This window comes from Pristiophorus japonicus, chromosome 9, assembly GCF_044704955.1.
Source record: "Pristiophorus japonicus isolate sPriJap1 chromosome 9, sPriJap1.hap1, whole genome shotgun sequence".
In the NCBI taxonomy this organism is placed as follows: domain Eukaryota; kingdom Metazoa; phylum Chordata; class Chondrichthyes; family Pristiophoridae; genus Pristiophorus; species Pristiophorus japonicus.
In genome coordinates this window covers 92,344,688-92,361,824 of record NC_091985.1, presented here as the reverse complement: position 1 = coordinate 92,361,824, position 17,137 = coordinate 92,344,688, and the positions used below count along the sequence as shown (strand labels likewise).

At 46.6% G+C, this 17,137-nt stretch overlaps 1 protein-coding gene across 2 annotated transcripts in view; it reads left to right on the top strand.

The window, feature by feature from the left end:
* The window catches only part of LOC139273136 (ribosomal protein S6 kinase alpha-5-like), a 148,113-nt gene extending 131,729 nt beyond the window's left edge, over positions 1-16,384 (top strand). For both annotated transcript variants that reach the window (XM_070889581.1, XM_070889582.1), the window contains exons 14-17: positions 4,692-4,883; positions 8,333-8,489; positions 8,721-8,875; positions 11,729-16,384. In XM_070889581.1, coding sequence (XP_070745682.1) covers positions 4,692-4,883; positions 8,333-8,489; positions 8,721-8,875; positions 11,729-11,995 — 771 coding nt within the window. In that variant the 3' untranslated portion in view covers positions 11,996-16,384. The remainder of the gene's footprint in view (positions 1-4,691; positions 4,884-8,332; positions 8,490-8,720; positions 8,876-11,728) is intronic.
* The last annotated feature ends 753 nt before the right edge of the window (positions 16,385-17,137 follow it).

The window sequence follows — 17,137 nt, the reverse complement described above, 5'->3', positions numbered from 1 at the left end:
ATTTCTCCCAGTTGATCCTGGCGGAGGATGCGGCCGAGTAAATCTCCTGGCACTCACGCATCCTCCGCAGGTCAACGGGATCCTCTATCGTGAGGAGCACGTCATCAGCATAAGCCGAGAGGACGACCTCCACGCCCGGCCCTTGCAGAGCCAGTCCCGTCAACCTCGTCCACAGGAGGCGCAGGAAAGGCTCCATGCAGATGGCGTATAACTGGCCAGACATGGGGCATCCCTGGCGCACCCCTCTCAAGCGAAGGGACGCCGTCAAGGACCCGTTAACCTTAATCAGACACTCCGCGGCGGCGTACAAAAGTCGGATTCGGGCGACGAAATGCGTCCCAAACCCGAAAGCGCACAGAGTTCCAAACAGATAATCGTGATCCACCCTGTCGAACGCCTTCTCTTGGTCGAGGGATAGGAAGGCGACCGATAGACCAGCCTCCTGGGAGCGATGGATGAGGTCCCGGAACAGCTGGATGTTATCGTGGATTGTCCGGCCCTGGACCGTGTAGGACTGGTCGGGGTGGATCATGTGGTCCAGCACGTCACCAAGGCGAACAGACATCACCCTGGCGAAGAATTTGTAGTCCGTGCTGAGGAGGGAGACCAGGCGCCAGTTCTTAAGTAGGCAGAGATCGCCCTTCTTAGGCAGCAGGACGATGACTGCCCTGCGCCAAGAGAGGGGCATCTCCCCGGGCGCCAGACTTTCCCCCAGGACCCGCGTGTAGTCGCCCCCCAGGACGTCCCAGAACGCCCTGTGGAACTCCACGGTCAGCCCGTCCAGCCCCGGGGCTTTTCCCCTCGAGAGCCGGTCGAGGGCACCGGTCAGCTCTGCCAGGCTTAGCGGAGCTTCCAAATTTTCAGCGTCCTCCGGGCCGACCTTCGGCAGGTCCTCCCACAAAACTCTACGCGCTTCCTCGCTGGACAGCTCCGGAGAGAACAGAGCCCCGTAATATTCACGGGCCCTGTTGTTGACGCCCTCCGGATCCGAGACGAGAGAGCCGTCGTCGGCCAGCAGCGTCAAGAGCTGCTTACGGACACCCTGTCTTTTTTCCAGCGAGTAGAAGAAGGGGGAGCCACGGTCCAGATCCCACAGGAACTGGATCCGCCACCTCACGAACGCGCCTCAGGACCCGACAAACTGCAGGTCCTTCAGCGCGGCCTTCTTCGCTTCGTATACTGTCCGCAGGGCCGGGTCCTCGACGACTTGACCAAGACGGGATTCCAGGTCGAGCATCTCTTTTTCTAGGTGCCCGACCCTGGCCGCCCGCCTCTTGGTCGACCCCCTCGCGTACTCTTGACAGAAGACACGGACGTGAGCCTTGCCCACGTCCCACCATAGCCTCAAGGAGGGGAAGACCCCCTGCTTCCTTCTCCAGTCGGCCCAGAAATGACGGAACGATTCCTGGAACCGCTCGTCCTCCAGCAGCTGGTTGTTAAAATGCCAGTACGCGGACCCCGTCCTCGCGCGGAGCGAAGCGAGCTCCGCCCACACCAGGTGGTGATGGTCCGAACACGGCGCCGGCCGCATGGAGGCCGCTGGGATGCAGGAAACATACGCCTGAGACACGTACAGGCGGTCGATTCTGGACCATCCTCTTCCAGGCCTCAACCAAGTAAAGGCGCTGGAGTCAGGATGGAGATTTCGCCAGACGTCCACCAAGTCGAAGGACCCGACCAGGTCCCTCAACTTCTCGATCGCCGTCATGCTCTGCGGGGCACCGGAGCGTTCCCTCGCCTCGAGGGTGCAGTTAAAATCCCCCCAGAGGACAATGCAGTCGCCGACGTCGACGGAGCCAAGAAGAACGGACACTTCTTCGAAGAAGCGCGTCTGCTGCTGGCCGGGCTGAGGGGCGTACACGTTCACGAGATAGAGTGGCACGTCCCCCAGGCGAACCGTGACGTGCAGCAAGCGGCCTGGCACGGGCTCCTCGACCCCCAAGATCTCCGGCTGAAAATGCGGTGCCAGCAAGATGGCCACCCCACAAGAAGTGGCGGTGAGGTGGCTCATGCGGACCTCTCCTTGCCATTCCAGGAGCCACGTGGCTTCGTCTCCCGGAACGGTGTGGGTTTCTTGCAGGAAGCACACCGCATATTTCCCCTCCCGCAGGAGCGAAAAATTGTTAAATCTACGGTGTGCCTCTCTGCCGCTGTTGATGTTGAGGCTGGCTATGGTTTTCTTCATGACAAAAGCATAGTGCAACCTCTACCTTAATTTATTGTGGGGGGGGAAGTGGAGTCGTTTGTTGAACTCCACTCCCTCAGCAACCCAGCGAGGAACGTTTTGAGCCGGCGCAGCTCAAGGCTTTGCGCCTTTGATAAGGGCCCGCCCATGGCCATGGTTTTAGTGGCCGCTCGGATGGACCTGATAAGCAGCGCCGGCTCGGACCATTTTTCCAGGGCCAGATGGGCTCGGTTGCGGCGACCCTGGCTCTCGACCATAAAGTCCCGGAGCTCCTTTACAGGAATGAGGGGGGACTCAGCTGCGTGCACGAGGAGATCCACCGCCTCACTGGCGATGGACTCCAGATCTTCTCCCGCGTCCTCCACCGAGTCCCCGTCCCCCTCTGGGAGGTCGCCGCCAGCAGCTGGTCCGTCGACCGCACGAGGGACGTCCTCGCTGGATTGCTGAGGGAGTGGAGGTCAACAAACGACTCCACTTCCCCCCCCCCCCACAATAAGTTAAGGTAGAGGTTGCACTATGCTTTTGTCATGAAGGTAACCATAGCCAGCCTCAACATCAACGGCGGCAGAGAGGCACGCCGTAGATTTAACAATTTTTCGCTCCTGCGGGAGGGGAAATATGCGGTGTGTTTCCTGCAAGAAACCCACACCGTTCCGGGAGACAAAGCCACGTGGCTCCTGGAATTATGTGAATCACTACCTTGGTCCCCATGAAAGTGCCGATGCCGGGTTGAAGTAGTGAGTCAAATTTGTCCAGGACCTGTGAGTATGATACTCGCTCCACAGAAGAAATTGCATTGACATCGCCCCATTTCCAGTTCATGACAGCAAGCCAACTCCTCCCCAGTAGTGCGGGACCGTCCCCCGGGACAATCCAGAGTGGCAACCTGTTCTCCGAATCTTTGTGGGTCACGACTACCGGACTTTGTGGGTTGCCTAGCACCGGAATGATCTCCTTTGTATATGTCCGTAGCAGTGCGTCAATCAGCAATAATTTTGGCCTCCTGGCCTTGGACACCCACAATCTTTCGAACTGTTTGATACTCATCAGGCCCCCGTGTCCAGCTGCATTAATACTGGGATGCCATTGAGGAGCACTTTCATCATTATCGGTGGCGTCCTGGTATATGAACTGTATATGTGCTCTACATGAACGCGCTGAACTTCAGCTTCCTGCGATTTCCCCCAGTATTCATTTGGCCTCGTAGGGCTTACATCGGGCCCGTCCTCCTCGTACATCAACCTGGCTGCAGGCTTCCTGCACATACACGCCAAGTGACTGCTGACGTTGTAGTTTCTGCAGGTATTTTGCTGATACCTGCAAGCTCTGGCTGGGTGTTTGCCTCCACACCTCCAGCATGAGCTAGAGGCCCCATTGTTGGAAACAAAAGGTCCATTACCAATCGATCATCTCTGACTGTCTCTCTGACTGTCCTTAAGCGCACCATTAACAGGTGTTGATGGCCCCATTACTGGCCGCATTGTCCATTGCGATGGCATGAATTGCCGTTCAGCTAGCCATTGTCTCTGTTGAATTCCCCCTTTGGGTTCGACTGCATGCTGGGGCATGTCCGATTGCCCTTGTCTGCCTGGAGAACTGTGTGCTGCGTTAACAATGTTGACTCCCTGGTCGTTTGCCGCATTTGAGCCAAGATTTTTGCCATAAATCATTCTGGTCTCTTCCTCCCCTGAGATAAATGTCTGGGCTATCAGAGCCGCCGCTTCCAAGGTCAAGTCTTTGGTCTCAATCAGTTTCCTGAAAACCCTAGCGTGCCCGATGCCCTCAATAAAAAAGTCTTGCAGCATCTCCACTCTGCATGCATCTGGGAACTTACATAGGCTCGCCAGTCGCCGGAGATCTGCCACGAAGTCTGGAATGTTTTCCCCTTCTCGCCGCCGGTGCGTGTAAAATCGGTGCCTCGCCATGTGCATGCTGCTCGCCGGTTTAAGGTGTTCCCCGATCAACTTACTGAGCTCTTCGAACGTCTTGTCCACCGGCTTCTCTGGCGCTAGAAGGTCCTCCATCAGGGAGTACGTTCTGGATCCACAAACCGTCAGGAGATGAGCCCTGCGTTTGTCAGCTGAATCCTGTCCCAACCATACCTTAGTGACAAAACTTTGCTGTAGTCTCTCAATAAAGTCCAAATCATCACCAACACAGTACCTCTCTTCTGTGCTGCTAGTGGCCATGCTCGCGTGGTTTAAATCCCAGTTTCTTGTCGCCAATAATATGTCCTTACTATACAGCATAAATGCACACGAGGCCCATACTTGAGAGAAGATCACTCTGTGACCAGTTACCTTTATTACCAAGACCTCAAGAGACAGGCGGTGGGTGAAGCTTCCCCTTTTATACCTGAAAGTCCAGGTTAGGAGTGTCTCCCACAAGTTCACCCCCTGTGGTCAGTGTTCTCAAAGTGTACAACTTAGGTCAGCTTATACATGGGTTACAATGATAGCTGAATACATGACAATATGCTTATTTGTTGTCTTTTTCTGTAAAACAGAATATTTTGTTTGCTGACCAGAATGATGATGCAACAATCAAACTAGTAGATTTTGGATTTGCAAGAGTTAAGCCTTCTGACAACCAGCCATTGAAGACTCCGTGCTTCACTTTGCAATATGCAGCTCCTGAGATTTTCAAGCAAAGTGGTTATGATGAGTCTTGTGACCTGTGGAGCCTTGGAGTAATATTAGTAAGTATATAAAATACATGTAAATTGTATAACATTAAAACATTTGTGAAGGGAGAATAGGTATTACAGTGTGTTCAATGATTGTCCTTTCACATGTGGGATTTGGATTTTATCAATCTGGGCAGAACTGAAATCTAAATCTTCGCTTTCTCCTGCTTGTAAAGGTGTTGTAAATACTGTTGGGGATTCTAAATCCATCATCTTGAGTACAATTCCACACCAAAAATTAACAAAATTAACAAAACCTGGAGAGGAAATGAAGAACAGCTCATTTATAAAATTTAGACTAATCTAAGTTCTGATGGTGAAGTTAAGGAACAGTGCTAGGGCAGAGTAGAGGGAGCTATGCACAATCTCTGATTAATTCTGACACTGGGTATTAAAATGGGAAAAGGTATTCCATTTCTCAGCACTATCAGCCCTCAGCTTGATGAGCAGAAAATGTAAGTTAAAGAAAATTTGATCATTTGTTTAGTGGGGCACTGCACTCATAGGGCCCAAGTTTCCACATGATACGCGCCTGATTTTTAGGAGCAACTGGTGGAGAACGGACTATTTTAGAAATCGCAATTCTCCACATTTTTTTTTCTGCAGTTCTAGTCCGGTAGAACAGTTCTACTTTAGAACAGAATTTTTTCTTCAAAAGGGGGCGTGTCTGGCCACTGACGCCTGATTTGAAAGTTTCCACAGTGAAAATGTACTCCAAACTAAAGTAGAATGGAGCCAGTGAAGATTTTTGTAGAACTGAAAAAACCTGTTCTACACATTAAAAAATCAGGCGTAGGTTACAAATTAGGCGTCCAGAACGAGGTGGGGGGGAGGGGGGGGGGAAGGGAAGTCATTAAATTCAACAATAAATCCTATTTATACTTCTACAAATATTATACAAATAAATCCAACATGAATAAACATTTATAAGCCAAGAAAAGATTAAATAAACCATCTTCCTACCTGTGTGAAAGTGCTTCAGCCAGGGAGAATTCTGCAGCCGTTCGTGCCGCTGAGCGGGAGGGGAGGTGGGGGGGGAGAAAGCCGTTCGTGTCGCTGAGCGGGAGGGAGGGAGGGAGAGAGAGAGAGAGAGAGAAAGAGAGAGAGAGAGAGAGGGGGAGGGAGAGAGAGAGGGGGAGGGAGAGAGAGAGAGGGGGAGGGAGAGAGAGAGAGAGAGAGAGGGGGAGGGAGGGAGAGAGAGAGAGGGGGAGGGGGGAGGGAGAGAGGGAGGGGGAGGGAGAGAGAGAGGGGGGGGAGCGGGTGTCGGGTCGGGTCTGGTCGGCAGGGGGGGGGGAGCGGGTGTTGGGTCGGGTCTGGTCGACGGGGTGGGGGAGGGGGGCAGCGGGTGTCGGGTCGGGTCTGGTCGGCGGGGGGGGGGAGGGGGCAGCGGGTGTCGGGTCGGGTCGGGTCGGCGGGGGTGGGGGGGAGCGGGTGTCGGGTCTTGTCGGGGGCGGGGAGCAGGAGCTGGCCGTGGGAGGAGCCTTATTCACGCAGCCCCAGTGAGGCCATTCAGCCAGGACTAGGGGCTGCGTGCTTCGGGCCCCTCCCACACAGCTCGGCGCCTGGAGCTACTGCACTTGCGTGCCGACTGTAGCGCGCATGTGCAGAGGTCCCGGCACTGTTTTCAGCGCAGGGACCTGGCTCCGCCCCCCCCACAGCTCGTGCTGGCTGCGCCGAGGGCCAGAGGACCTGTAAGTAGGTGGAGAATACTGAAGATTTTTTTAGGCGCCGTTTCAGGCGCGAAAAAGGGGCGCCCAGCTCAGAGGGGCGCCCGTTTTTTTTCTTGTGGAAACTTGGGCCCATAAAAGGGTCATATGCAAGATGCCTTACCAAATTTGTACTCAAAAAGGTGCAGTGATATAATCAGTGAAGCAATGTAATGCAAATTGTGTCTGTGATTCCTATATTTTATTTTTATCTTGGATCTTTTAAAAGTTTGCATTGCAGCAGATATATGGGTAAATTCATCAACCCCATTCTCCCAGCTGGGACCCACGCGCAAAAGAAGCATGTGTCGGAGAATTCAAAGAATCATTCGTATATTGTTGTACCCCTATCTCTGGTTCAAACTCTTTTTTTGAGTGCGGCTTCCTCCTGGGAGCACCAAATCAATTAATTTACCCTATTGTAATTACTGCAATGCCGGCTTGCTGCTGCAGCTAGTGTGAAGTGTTGTAGTGGAAGTTTTTTGGAGTAGGCTGGTCCAAGGACTAATATATTATATGTTATCCTGATATACAAATGTTGCCCAGATTCATTGCTTTTTATATTCCTGCAGGAGTTACTGTTCATTAACTGACTGTTTTAGCCCTTTTAAAAATAAATAATTAATTCTTGGGATGTGAGCGTCGATGACAAGGTCAGCATTTATTGCCCATCCCTAGTTGTCCTGAGAAGGTGGTTGGCCTTTAACTTGAACTGTGATAGTCAATTCTTTGTTATGGTTTGATACAACTGAGTGGCTTGCCAGGCCACTACAGAAACCATGTTGGTGTAGGACTGGAGTCACATATCGGCTGGAGTGGATAAGGACAACAGGCTTTTTTCCATAAAGGACATCAGTGAACTAGTTGGGTTTTTACAAAAACTTGACATTTTCATGGTTACTTTTACTAATACCAACTTTTTATTTCCAGATCTTTTAAAACTGAATTCAAATTCTTAAAACTACCATGGTGGGATTTGAACTCATTTTCTCTGGATTACTAGTCCAGTAACTTAACTACTACACTAATGTATGCAAATTTTAAACACGAGGCCAAAGTGATCTGAGTTACAAGTTGTTCCAAGACCACTACCAGTGTTATGATTGGCTATTGATAAATGTATTTGGAAAATGATGAAGGAAAATAACCTCAGGTCTTTTCTTCACCTGTCCCAATCTGTATTCCCATTCTCATCCTTACAACCAAATGACCTCTCTAATTTTTGGGGGGGTGCGCGTCCCCTTTAACGGGTTGCCCAGCCAAATCAAACTTCTGCGCAGGCGCGGTTTTTCCATTTAAAAGTGGTGAGCCAGTTGCGCAGGACCTCCAGACCACCGCACGGCCGCGCAGTTTAACGGGAACATTGCTTACAACATGGAGGTGCTTCACTGTAACAGGTTAGTCTGGCAACAACTTGGATGGTTTGAGTTTTGATTACGTAGACAACATTGGCCATATTGCATCCCTTGGCCATCGAGATTAATTTGTCACTGCAAGTGACAAGAAAGTAGCAGATTTACTGTACTGTTAAATTGTTACAGGACATAGTATTCTGACCAGGAACTGGAAAGACTTGTTTCTGACACTGACTAACAAGTGTCAAACAACTTTGGGACATGAATCAATAATCATCTGATTAGAAAGGATATCTGTAAAACAGATTTTTCCTCCGATATCACCCACACTTTTTTAGTGTATGCACCACTGCTTAAAATGTAGTCCTTTATAATGCATGTGTATTTTGCTCTATTCTAGTATACAATGTTGTCAGGACAGATCCCATTCCAAAGTATGCAGAGAATGGTGATATCAAGTACTGATGAAATAACAAGAACAATAAAGGAGGGAACCTTTTCACTCTCAGGGGAAACGTGGAACAGTGTTTCACAAGAAGCTAAGGAACTTGTGCAAGGTAATGTGGCCTTCAACTTTTGCCATTCAGAGCAAATAAATTGCTCATGTAGTGCTGCAACAAAACACATTTCTGTGAGTCTTTTTTCCTGTCTAGATTGTTAATAATTAAACAGCTCATTTAGTGTTTATATATAAACATAAAGTGCGAACACTTTTTTAAAAATGTGTTTATTTAGAAGCTTTGAAGTAATATTAGAATGATGCTACATATAATTCCCCAACATTACAGGTTTGCTTACTGTGGATCCAAACTCTCGTCTGAAGTTATCTAGCTCAAGTTTCAACAACTGGTTTCATAAAAGCAACTGCTTGTCCTCTAATCCATTGATGTCTCCAAACATTCTTGAATCTTCTGCCAACAGCTACTTCAAGGCTACTTTTATGGTAAGGTCTTGGGGCCAGCGGTGGGCAATTTCAGCCCTCTTAAGTCTTAAATCAGAAACACTTGTCAAATTAATCAGGTTAGAATATTACAATAATGTGTAGGCATTAGATTGACAATTTAGTCCAATGCAAGCTCTTTTTTTTAAAAAAGTAATTTTGAAGTTTTTCAAATGTCATGTCATGATTTTGGAGTAAACACAAATCACAGTAATAAAGCTACCCAAATGTCAGGATTAACGTGAAACTTTGGCTGGAACCTTACTGGCCTGGCATTACAGGTGCAAGTTTGGAGATGGGTCCGCTGTCAAATGGCCGTGATCGACAGCGGCGCAGAAGTCCGCTCTGAGCCCGCCTCCTCGTGAATTTCCCAAGTGCCAGCTCTGCCTGCAGTTTGCAGGCCCGACATGAAGCGGTGTGTCAGGCAATTGAGATAGTTAAGAAGCTGCTTAAAGCTATTTAAGCAACAGTTTACAATGTCTTAACGATTTTTCCAAGCTTTTTACGAGGTTTCCATCCCTCGGGGATCACGTCAGGTAAGTGTGTCGGGTTCTCAACAACTCTGGATTGGTTTGAATAGTTCACAGCTGCAAAAGTGGTATAAACGCTACCATTTCACAACTGTTCAATTTCCAATCTTAGAAGCTGCAGCCTTCAGGATTTGGAATACATTTTTCAGCTTTATGGAGCTTTGATGTGTTTGCAATGAACTCTCCATCCAGTTTCACCTCCTTGGAGCAACCTCTCTCACCATTGACAGAAGTGAGCTTCTGTCACTTCAACTTCAGCTGCCATCTATTTCATCAGTATCGGTGGTGCCCTTGGAAAAAATCTCACCTAGATCCTGAGAATCCCACCACAATCAGCCCCAACACCAACATCACTAGACACACCAGCATCACCAACAACACCAATCATCTGATGCTGCACAAGACACAGGGCATCAGCACCCGACCACGTTGCTGCCCAGGACTCCAGGGATGGCCTCACCATGGCAAGATTTACTTAACTTGGCGATGTGAACCCTGGCTGCCACATGATGTGCCAGGTTGGCACCACCCCACACCAACATCATAAAGCATCCCTACAATGCCCAAGCCATTCCTTTCACACTCATCACCGTTGTTGGGGTGGTTACCGTTATGTCTCACATTCACTGCAACTTATTAAGCCACTTCCAAAGGTGCACAGATCTGTCCAAGAAGGCAGAGTGCTGAAAATAAAGATTTAATTGTTTAATAGCACATTAACAGAAACTTTACATGAACATTGATGATAACACCCAAGTGCCTACCCTTGTGTGTTGTTAGTTGGTATGATTGGACAAGGATGAGGGTGAGTGTGATGGGTGGCTAGTGAGATGGGGATGTGATAATGTAGATAAAGAGAGAAGGATGGTTGCAGGTGCAAGGTAAGTTGCTGTGCGTAAGGATGTGCAGGGGTAGGGTAAAGAAGGCAGAATGATGGTGATGTGATGAGTGGCACAGCAAGATGAGGTTGACTGTGGCTTTGCAGTAACGTTTTGTCATCTACTAAGATCATTGTAAGGTTTGCAGCACTGTACCCAGGTCCTCCTGATGACATCCCTGCTTGTGCTCTCCTTTGCAATGTGAAACCAGGCTGCGTTGATGTCCTGGGGGGGTCTCTTCTGCACATTGGAAGGGAAGAGAACCTCCCTGCGTGTTGTGACTCCCTCCATAATTATCTGGATGGAGTCATGGGAGTGTCTGGGTGCAGCCATGCATCTTTGTGCAGTGCTTGTGCAGTGCTTTGCAGCATCTCACTGCTGCAGAACACTGCCAGAACAACTGTCAAAATGTATGTGGGCATGGTCCCTTTAAGGAAACCTGGCTGATGACGCATCATGAAATGACTTCATCAGACCCGCTTCCTTTTAACGGCTGGGAACCTCGCAAGGCCCAGCCACGTAAAATCACTTGGACAGAGGCGAATGAAGAAGGGAGCGAGGTTCCAATCTGCACCCGAAGTCGCCCGCCTCGCTCCCGACCCAGTATGAAAAATCACGCCCTTTATTTCTTCTCCCCGTCTCCGTCACCCCCAGTATAATCAGTGTTAGCTTTTCAATACATTTCAAAATGTGACTAGGTTCCCCACAGTTTCTCAGCACATTCCAGTGAATAAGTGAGTCCTACGGATCAGGAAAATCTGAGGTTTTATCCTCAGTCTGTACTGAGGTAGCTGTTAGCTAGGACAACAGTAGGGATGCTACATTTGGCACCCTGGATTAGAGTTGGGAAAATTGATCTGCTGGAAATGCATGTGTGCAGATACTGGGTAAGGAGTCAATTAGATAAACTAGTAAAGACTGTTGTCCAGATTTGTTGATGAATATTAGCAACTTGTATGAGGTACTGGAGGGTGCCTGGCACCTTTAGAGATGTACCCCAGCATAAACTTGAAGACCTTCGTGAGAGAAGGGAAGAAAATTGGCAAGGCAAAAAAATGTTTAAGGTATTTTATTTTCGTTGTTTCTTGGGTCACACCAGAACTATTTTAGAGACGGGATCATCTTTAGAAAAATTGCCTTCTGGAAAGAAGCTGTAATTGGAGCCTGTTTCCAACCATCTAATGGCCGAACTGTATTGATTGACCTGACCACATCTATGATGTGACCATGTCAGTCCTTGACAATGTTATCAAAGTTGGACAAGATAACATTGTTTGCATTGTGAACAGTTATACTATTAATGAAATAAATTAACTTAACACCATCATCCAGCAGTTCTCAAATTCATTTAGCTAGAAAACCTTTACAAAATTACCTTATACTATGTTACACTTCTTGTATTGATAGCATATTCTAAATGTTTTTTTTAATGTTATTTTCTTATTTAGGCCTTTAATAAGTGCAAGAGAGAAGGATTTTTCCTCCAAAGTGTTGAAAACGCTCCTTTGGCAAAAAGGCGAAAGATGAAGAAAAGTAGCACAAGTACAGAGACTCGGAGCAGCTCTAGTGAAAGCTCAGTATCTTCCTCATCCCAGTCTCATGGCAGGGTATCTCCTACATGTATTGTCCAAGCTCCTGTACCAGTAAAGAAATCAGAGTGTGTCTTCCAGTTTTCTGAAACCTTGAATAGCAGTTTCAAAAATACTTCTGTCTAGTTAGTGTAACAACAATCTTCAAGTATTTATTCCTTTTCAAGATTGATTGGCAGCTGTACCTTCAGCCACCTAGGCTCCACACTGTGGAATTCCCTCCCTAAACACCTCTGCTCCTCCACCCACCCACCCTCCCTCCCCCTCTTGACCTGCACCTCCCTGCTCCCTCTCCCTCTCCCTTCAACCTCTCCTGCACCTCCCTGTCCTCCATTAAGAACCTCCTTTAAACCCACCACTTTCACCAAGTTTTTGTTCACTCTTCCTAATCTTTCTTCCTTTGGCGATCTGTTTTCTCTTGCACCTCTGTGAAGCGCCTTGGAACATTTTTCTACATCATGAGCACGATATAAATGCAAACTGTTGATTGAATGTAGCCTTTTTAATGACATAAAAAGGGCTTAAGAAATCTAACAAAGATTTCACTGTCATAAATTTGTTTTGAAAACATGATAAAGCATTCTTGTACATTATCCAAACTAAGAATAAAGCTTGTATTTTGATACAGAAAGAGCAGCTTTAGTATGCAAACTTGAATAACTACAAGTTGCTCACAGTCAAAAAGTAAAGAGCTTAATGGTAAAGAGCTAGTGGATTGTCTGGTGTGTTTCTAGTGTGAAGGTGAATCATTTCAAGCTTGTATTGTGTGTAGCTGTAATGCCTGTTTTGCCTGGGTGCAATGTCTATCTTACTGTTTGACATTGGTAGGGAATTTTGATGTCTGACTTATATAAATAGTGGAATAAAAACATAGAATAGGAAATTTTCCCATGAACATGTTTGGTGGCATAATCATATTGCAACTTGACCTGTTCAGTGGGGTGTGGGAGAGAGAGGGTAAGCAAATTCAAGGGCTGAGGACTGGGAGATAATGTGAGGAGAGTTGGGGTGAGATGGCCACCAGGTAGTAGATGTGGGGGGACAGGGTGGGATATTTATGAACTATGTGAATGTCTGAGTGTGTCTGATATGTTTTTAGTAATCCTTCAAATTAACATTATCAATATGATGCTTCAAAGGCTGTTGCTTTCGAGTCTAGAATTGTTGAAAATATTACAGTCCAATCACAGAGAAATAAACTACCTGGTGCCTGCCAAACCATAACTTTGTAGAAGAACTCAGGAATGTGGTTTCCAGAATGGACGAAAAGTAACAGCCATGAAAAAGGGCTGGTTGTGGGGCTCAGCAATGTTGCATTTTGCAAATAGCTTCCCTGGAAGAGATCATGGCCCCAAGTTTCCACATGATTTGCTCCTGATTTTTAGGAGCAACTGGTGTAGAACGGAGTATCTTAGAAATCGGAATTCTCCACATTTAGTTTGCTCCAGTTCTAGTCAGGTAGAACAGTTTCACTTTAGAACAGAATTTTTTTTTCAAAAGGGGGCGTGTCCGGCCACTTACGCCTGATTTCAAAGTTTCGTGAGTGAAAACTTACTCCAAACTAACTTAGAATGGAGTAAGTGAAGATTTTTGTACGCTCGAAAAAACCTTGTCTACACTTTAGAAAATCAGGCGTAGGTTACAAATTAGGCGTAGGGAACGAGGTGAGGGGGGGGGAAGGGAAGTCATTAAATTCTACAATCAATCCTTAGTTATACTTATACAAATAAATCCAACCTGAATAAAAATTTATAAGCAAAGAAAAGATTAAATAAACCATGTTCCTACCTGTGTGAAAGTGCTTCAGGCAGGCCTTTCATGTTGGAGACAGGCAGGGGTGTGGTGTCAGTGTCTCAACGGCAGCGGCAGCAAGCTTCGAGCTGAGCTGCAGTGCTTGAGGCAGGCCTTCATTCTCTTCGTGGCTGGCCGCGAAGAAGCAGCACCGGACGGACCCGAGGCCATTCGGCCATGAGATATCAGCGGCGTCAGTGGCTGGCCGGCAGCCGAAGAATCAGCGGACCGATGTGAGGCCATTTGGCCATGAGATAGCAGCGGCGTCAGTGGCTGGCCGGCAGCCGAAGAATCAATGCAGGACACACGCAGCTCATTAAGGTTCTTGAGGCCATTCGGCCACGCTTTAGGGGCGGCGTCAGTGGCTTGCCAGCAGTCAAAGATACAGCAGCAGCCTTCGAGCTGTGAGGGGGACTGAGGCCATTTGGACAGGGAGAGGCAGCCACATCGACAGTTTTATATTTAAATTTGCAGAATGGGTGCTGCATTGTCAACACCATGTATTATTGCAAAGTTGAATTGGCACTCTTATTTCTCCAAACATACAGTCCTTAATTTGCATGCACCAATGCAGCACCGGTTCTGCAAGTTTAGCAGTGAAAAGCTGAACTCACTGATTTCAGCAGGTGATTTATTCAGCAGTGCTGCTAAAAGCACTCCCTCACACACAGAAATATCAAAAAAAATTAAATTACAAGTCTTTGCAGGGGTCCAAGAAACAAATCTTCACTTTTTCTGCAGTATTTTTAAAAATGGCCGAGTGCCAATGTTTGTGTGAGACTGCGCGTGTGCGCACGCTCCAACGCGCACGCGCAGGGTTGCCGGCACCACGAAGGCTAATTTAAATTGTACCTGCCCCCTGCTGCTTAGAAAATCGGCGCGAGTGTTAGGCTCCGCCCCCTGCTGCGAAGAGCGCGCCGCGCCAAGCAGACATCGAGCTCCAAGGTGCTCGAGAATATCGGATTTTTTTTTAGGCGCAGTTTTCGGCGTGAAAAACAGGCGCCCAGCTCGGAGGTGCGCCGTTTTCGCCGCGGCACGAAACTTGGGGCCCATGCTCCCAATGACAGTTTAATTTTGACATTTTTGGCTTGTTCCAGACACTACAATGTTGCTGTAAAGCAGTTGGGTAGGAAGCAGGTTGGTTACACCAGGCCTGGATGCATTGAGTGGTAAGGAACTAGTTGAGTCATATCAAAAAGCATATGGACTGGATCATGTAGTCTGGACTGGATAAAGAGACTTTTGTGTATGTCAAAAGTTGTTCTTGAATTTGAGAAAATAGAGCATGGACTGAGATTAATGGGCTGAGAGGGAGCTGTGCATACATTGTAGTGTTGAGTGAGAATATAATTGGCTTCAGAATAGTCTGTGGGATAACATGGACTTTTTAAAGCAATTATATGAATGAATCTTTTGTGCTGTTCTTTGTAGGAAAGCGATAGACCTTACAAATGCTCAAAGATGAAGAAATTCAGGATAGGCAGCCCAGGAAAAATATAGATGCTGTGAAGAGGGGGCAGAACTGAAAGCAGCTGAAAGTGGGTGGACCTCACGGACAAATTTCCAACAGGAAATGGGTGACTTTATGGAGTAGGTGAAAGATTTTTTTTATGTGTGTTTCAGTTTTTATAGATTATAAATTGTATTTTTCAGGGTTATTCAGTGGGTGGCTCAAGCAACAATGTAGCTGTTAAATTAACAAAGAATTGTTCCAGTAATTTTATTGGTCTGTTTTTTTGAGATACTTGGATTGTGAATGGTAGCTTTGAGAAAAAATTGAAGGATCTAATTGCTCAGTTTTTCTCTGCTTACTCATTCCTCATTGGTACTTTGTACTACTTTCAATTAATTCACATTAACTTGATCTGGTAACATCAGATAAGTGGTTATTCGAGCTAAATACAAAATGTGTTGCCTTACGGATGTGCGATGTTTTGAGACATAACGCCTCTAAGGCCACACTTTCAGGTGTGACACCTTTTGAAAGGGCTAAAGCTATGGACATGCGCTAGACGCAAGAATTTAATTATGTAGATGGTGAAACCTATTTAAGTAAACTGGGCAAAATAGTTTTTCAGTATAAGCTATGAAAATAAAGCAATAATGTATATTTGTTTTTTGTAAATATGCACTGTGATGAATACTGTACTTCAAATATATTTTAAAATTCCACTGAGTAATAAATACTTATTTTCTTGAAATAAATTTCATTTCATATCCATTAGAAGGAAAACTGCTTCCATTACTCTGATTATGTACCAGTTATGTGAAAACTGGCAGGTTTTTATAATAAATGAAACACAAGACTTCAGAACTGTTAAAACTATTTATTTGAAAATAGCTTTAAACTGTTATTAAAAGCTCATTTTGGATTATTTTAATAAAATATTCTAGCTGGTCTAGGAAAAGAATACAGTCTTAAGTGTTGATTGCAAACTATTTTCTATTCTGTATGTATGTGACTGTTAATTGTTGTTAATCACACAGCTGCTTTCTATAAAGAAATGAAATACCACCTTCCTAATATGCTCTTTCTCTGAATGTAACGCTTTGTTTTGATTTTTACATGGTTTCATTTCTTTTTGTGCTGTTCACATTGAATTGTAAATTAATTTAGTTGCGTGTTCTGTTAAGGTAACTGGGTACAGGAAACAAAAACATTTCATACAACAAAATTGGTTTACACAGTGAAATAACTGCTTGTGTGTTTTACAATAAACTAGTTCAAGAACATTCACCTGTATGTTTTATTTTATTAACAATATCATTAGAATTTTATGCTGACTTAATTTCTACCCCAATATTTACACATAGAACTGAGAAACATAGAAAATAGGTGCAGGAGTAGGCCATTCGGCCCTTCGAGCCTGCACCACCATTCAATAAAATCATGGCTGATCATTCCCTCAGTACCCCTTTCCTGCTTTCTCTCCATACCCCTTGATCCCTTTAGCCGCAAGGGCCATATCTAACTCCCTCTTGAGTATATCTAATGAACTCGCATCAACAACTCTCTGCGGTAGGGAATTCCACAGATTAACAACTCTCTGAGTGAAGAAGTTTCTCCTCATCTCAGTCCTAAATGGCCTACCCCTTATCCTAAGACTGTCCCCTGGTTCTGGACTTCCCCATCATCGGGAACATTCTTCCCACATCTAACCTGTCCAGTCCCTTCAGAATCTTGTAAGTTTCTATTAGATCCCCTCTCATCCTTCTAAACTCCAGTGTATAAAGGCCCAGTTGATCCAGTCTCTCCTCATATGTCCATCCCGCCATCCCGGGAATCAGTCTGGTGAACCTTCGCTGCACTCCCGCAATAGCAAGAACGTCCTTCCTCAGATTAGGAGACCAAAACTGAACACAATATTCCAGGTGAGGCCTCACCAAGGCCCTGTACAACTGCAGTAAGACCTCCCTGCTCCTATACTCAAATCCCCTAGCTATGAAGGCCAATTTGCCTTCTTCACCGCCTGCTGT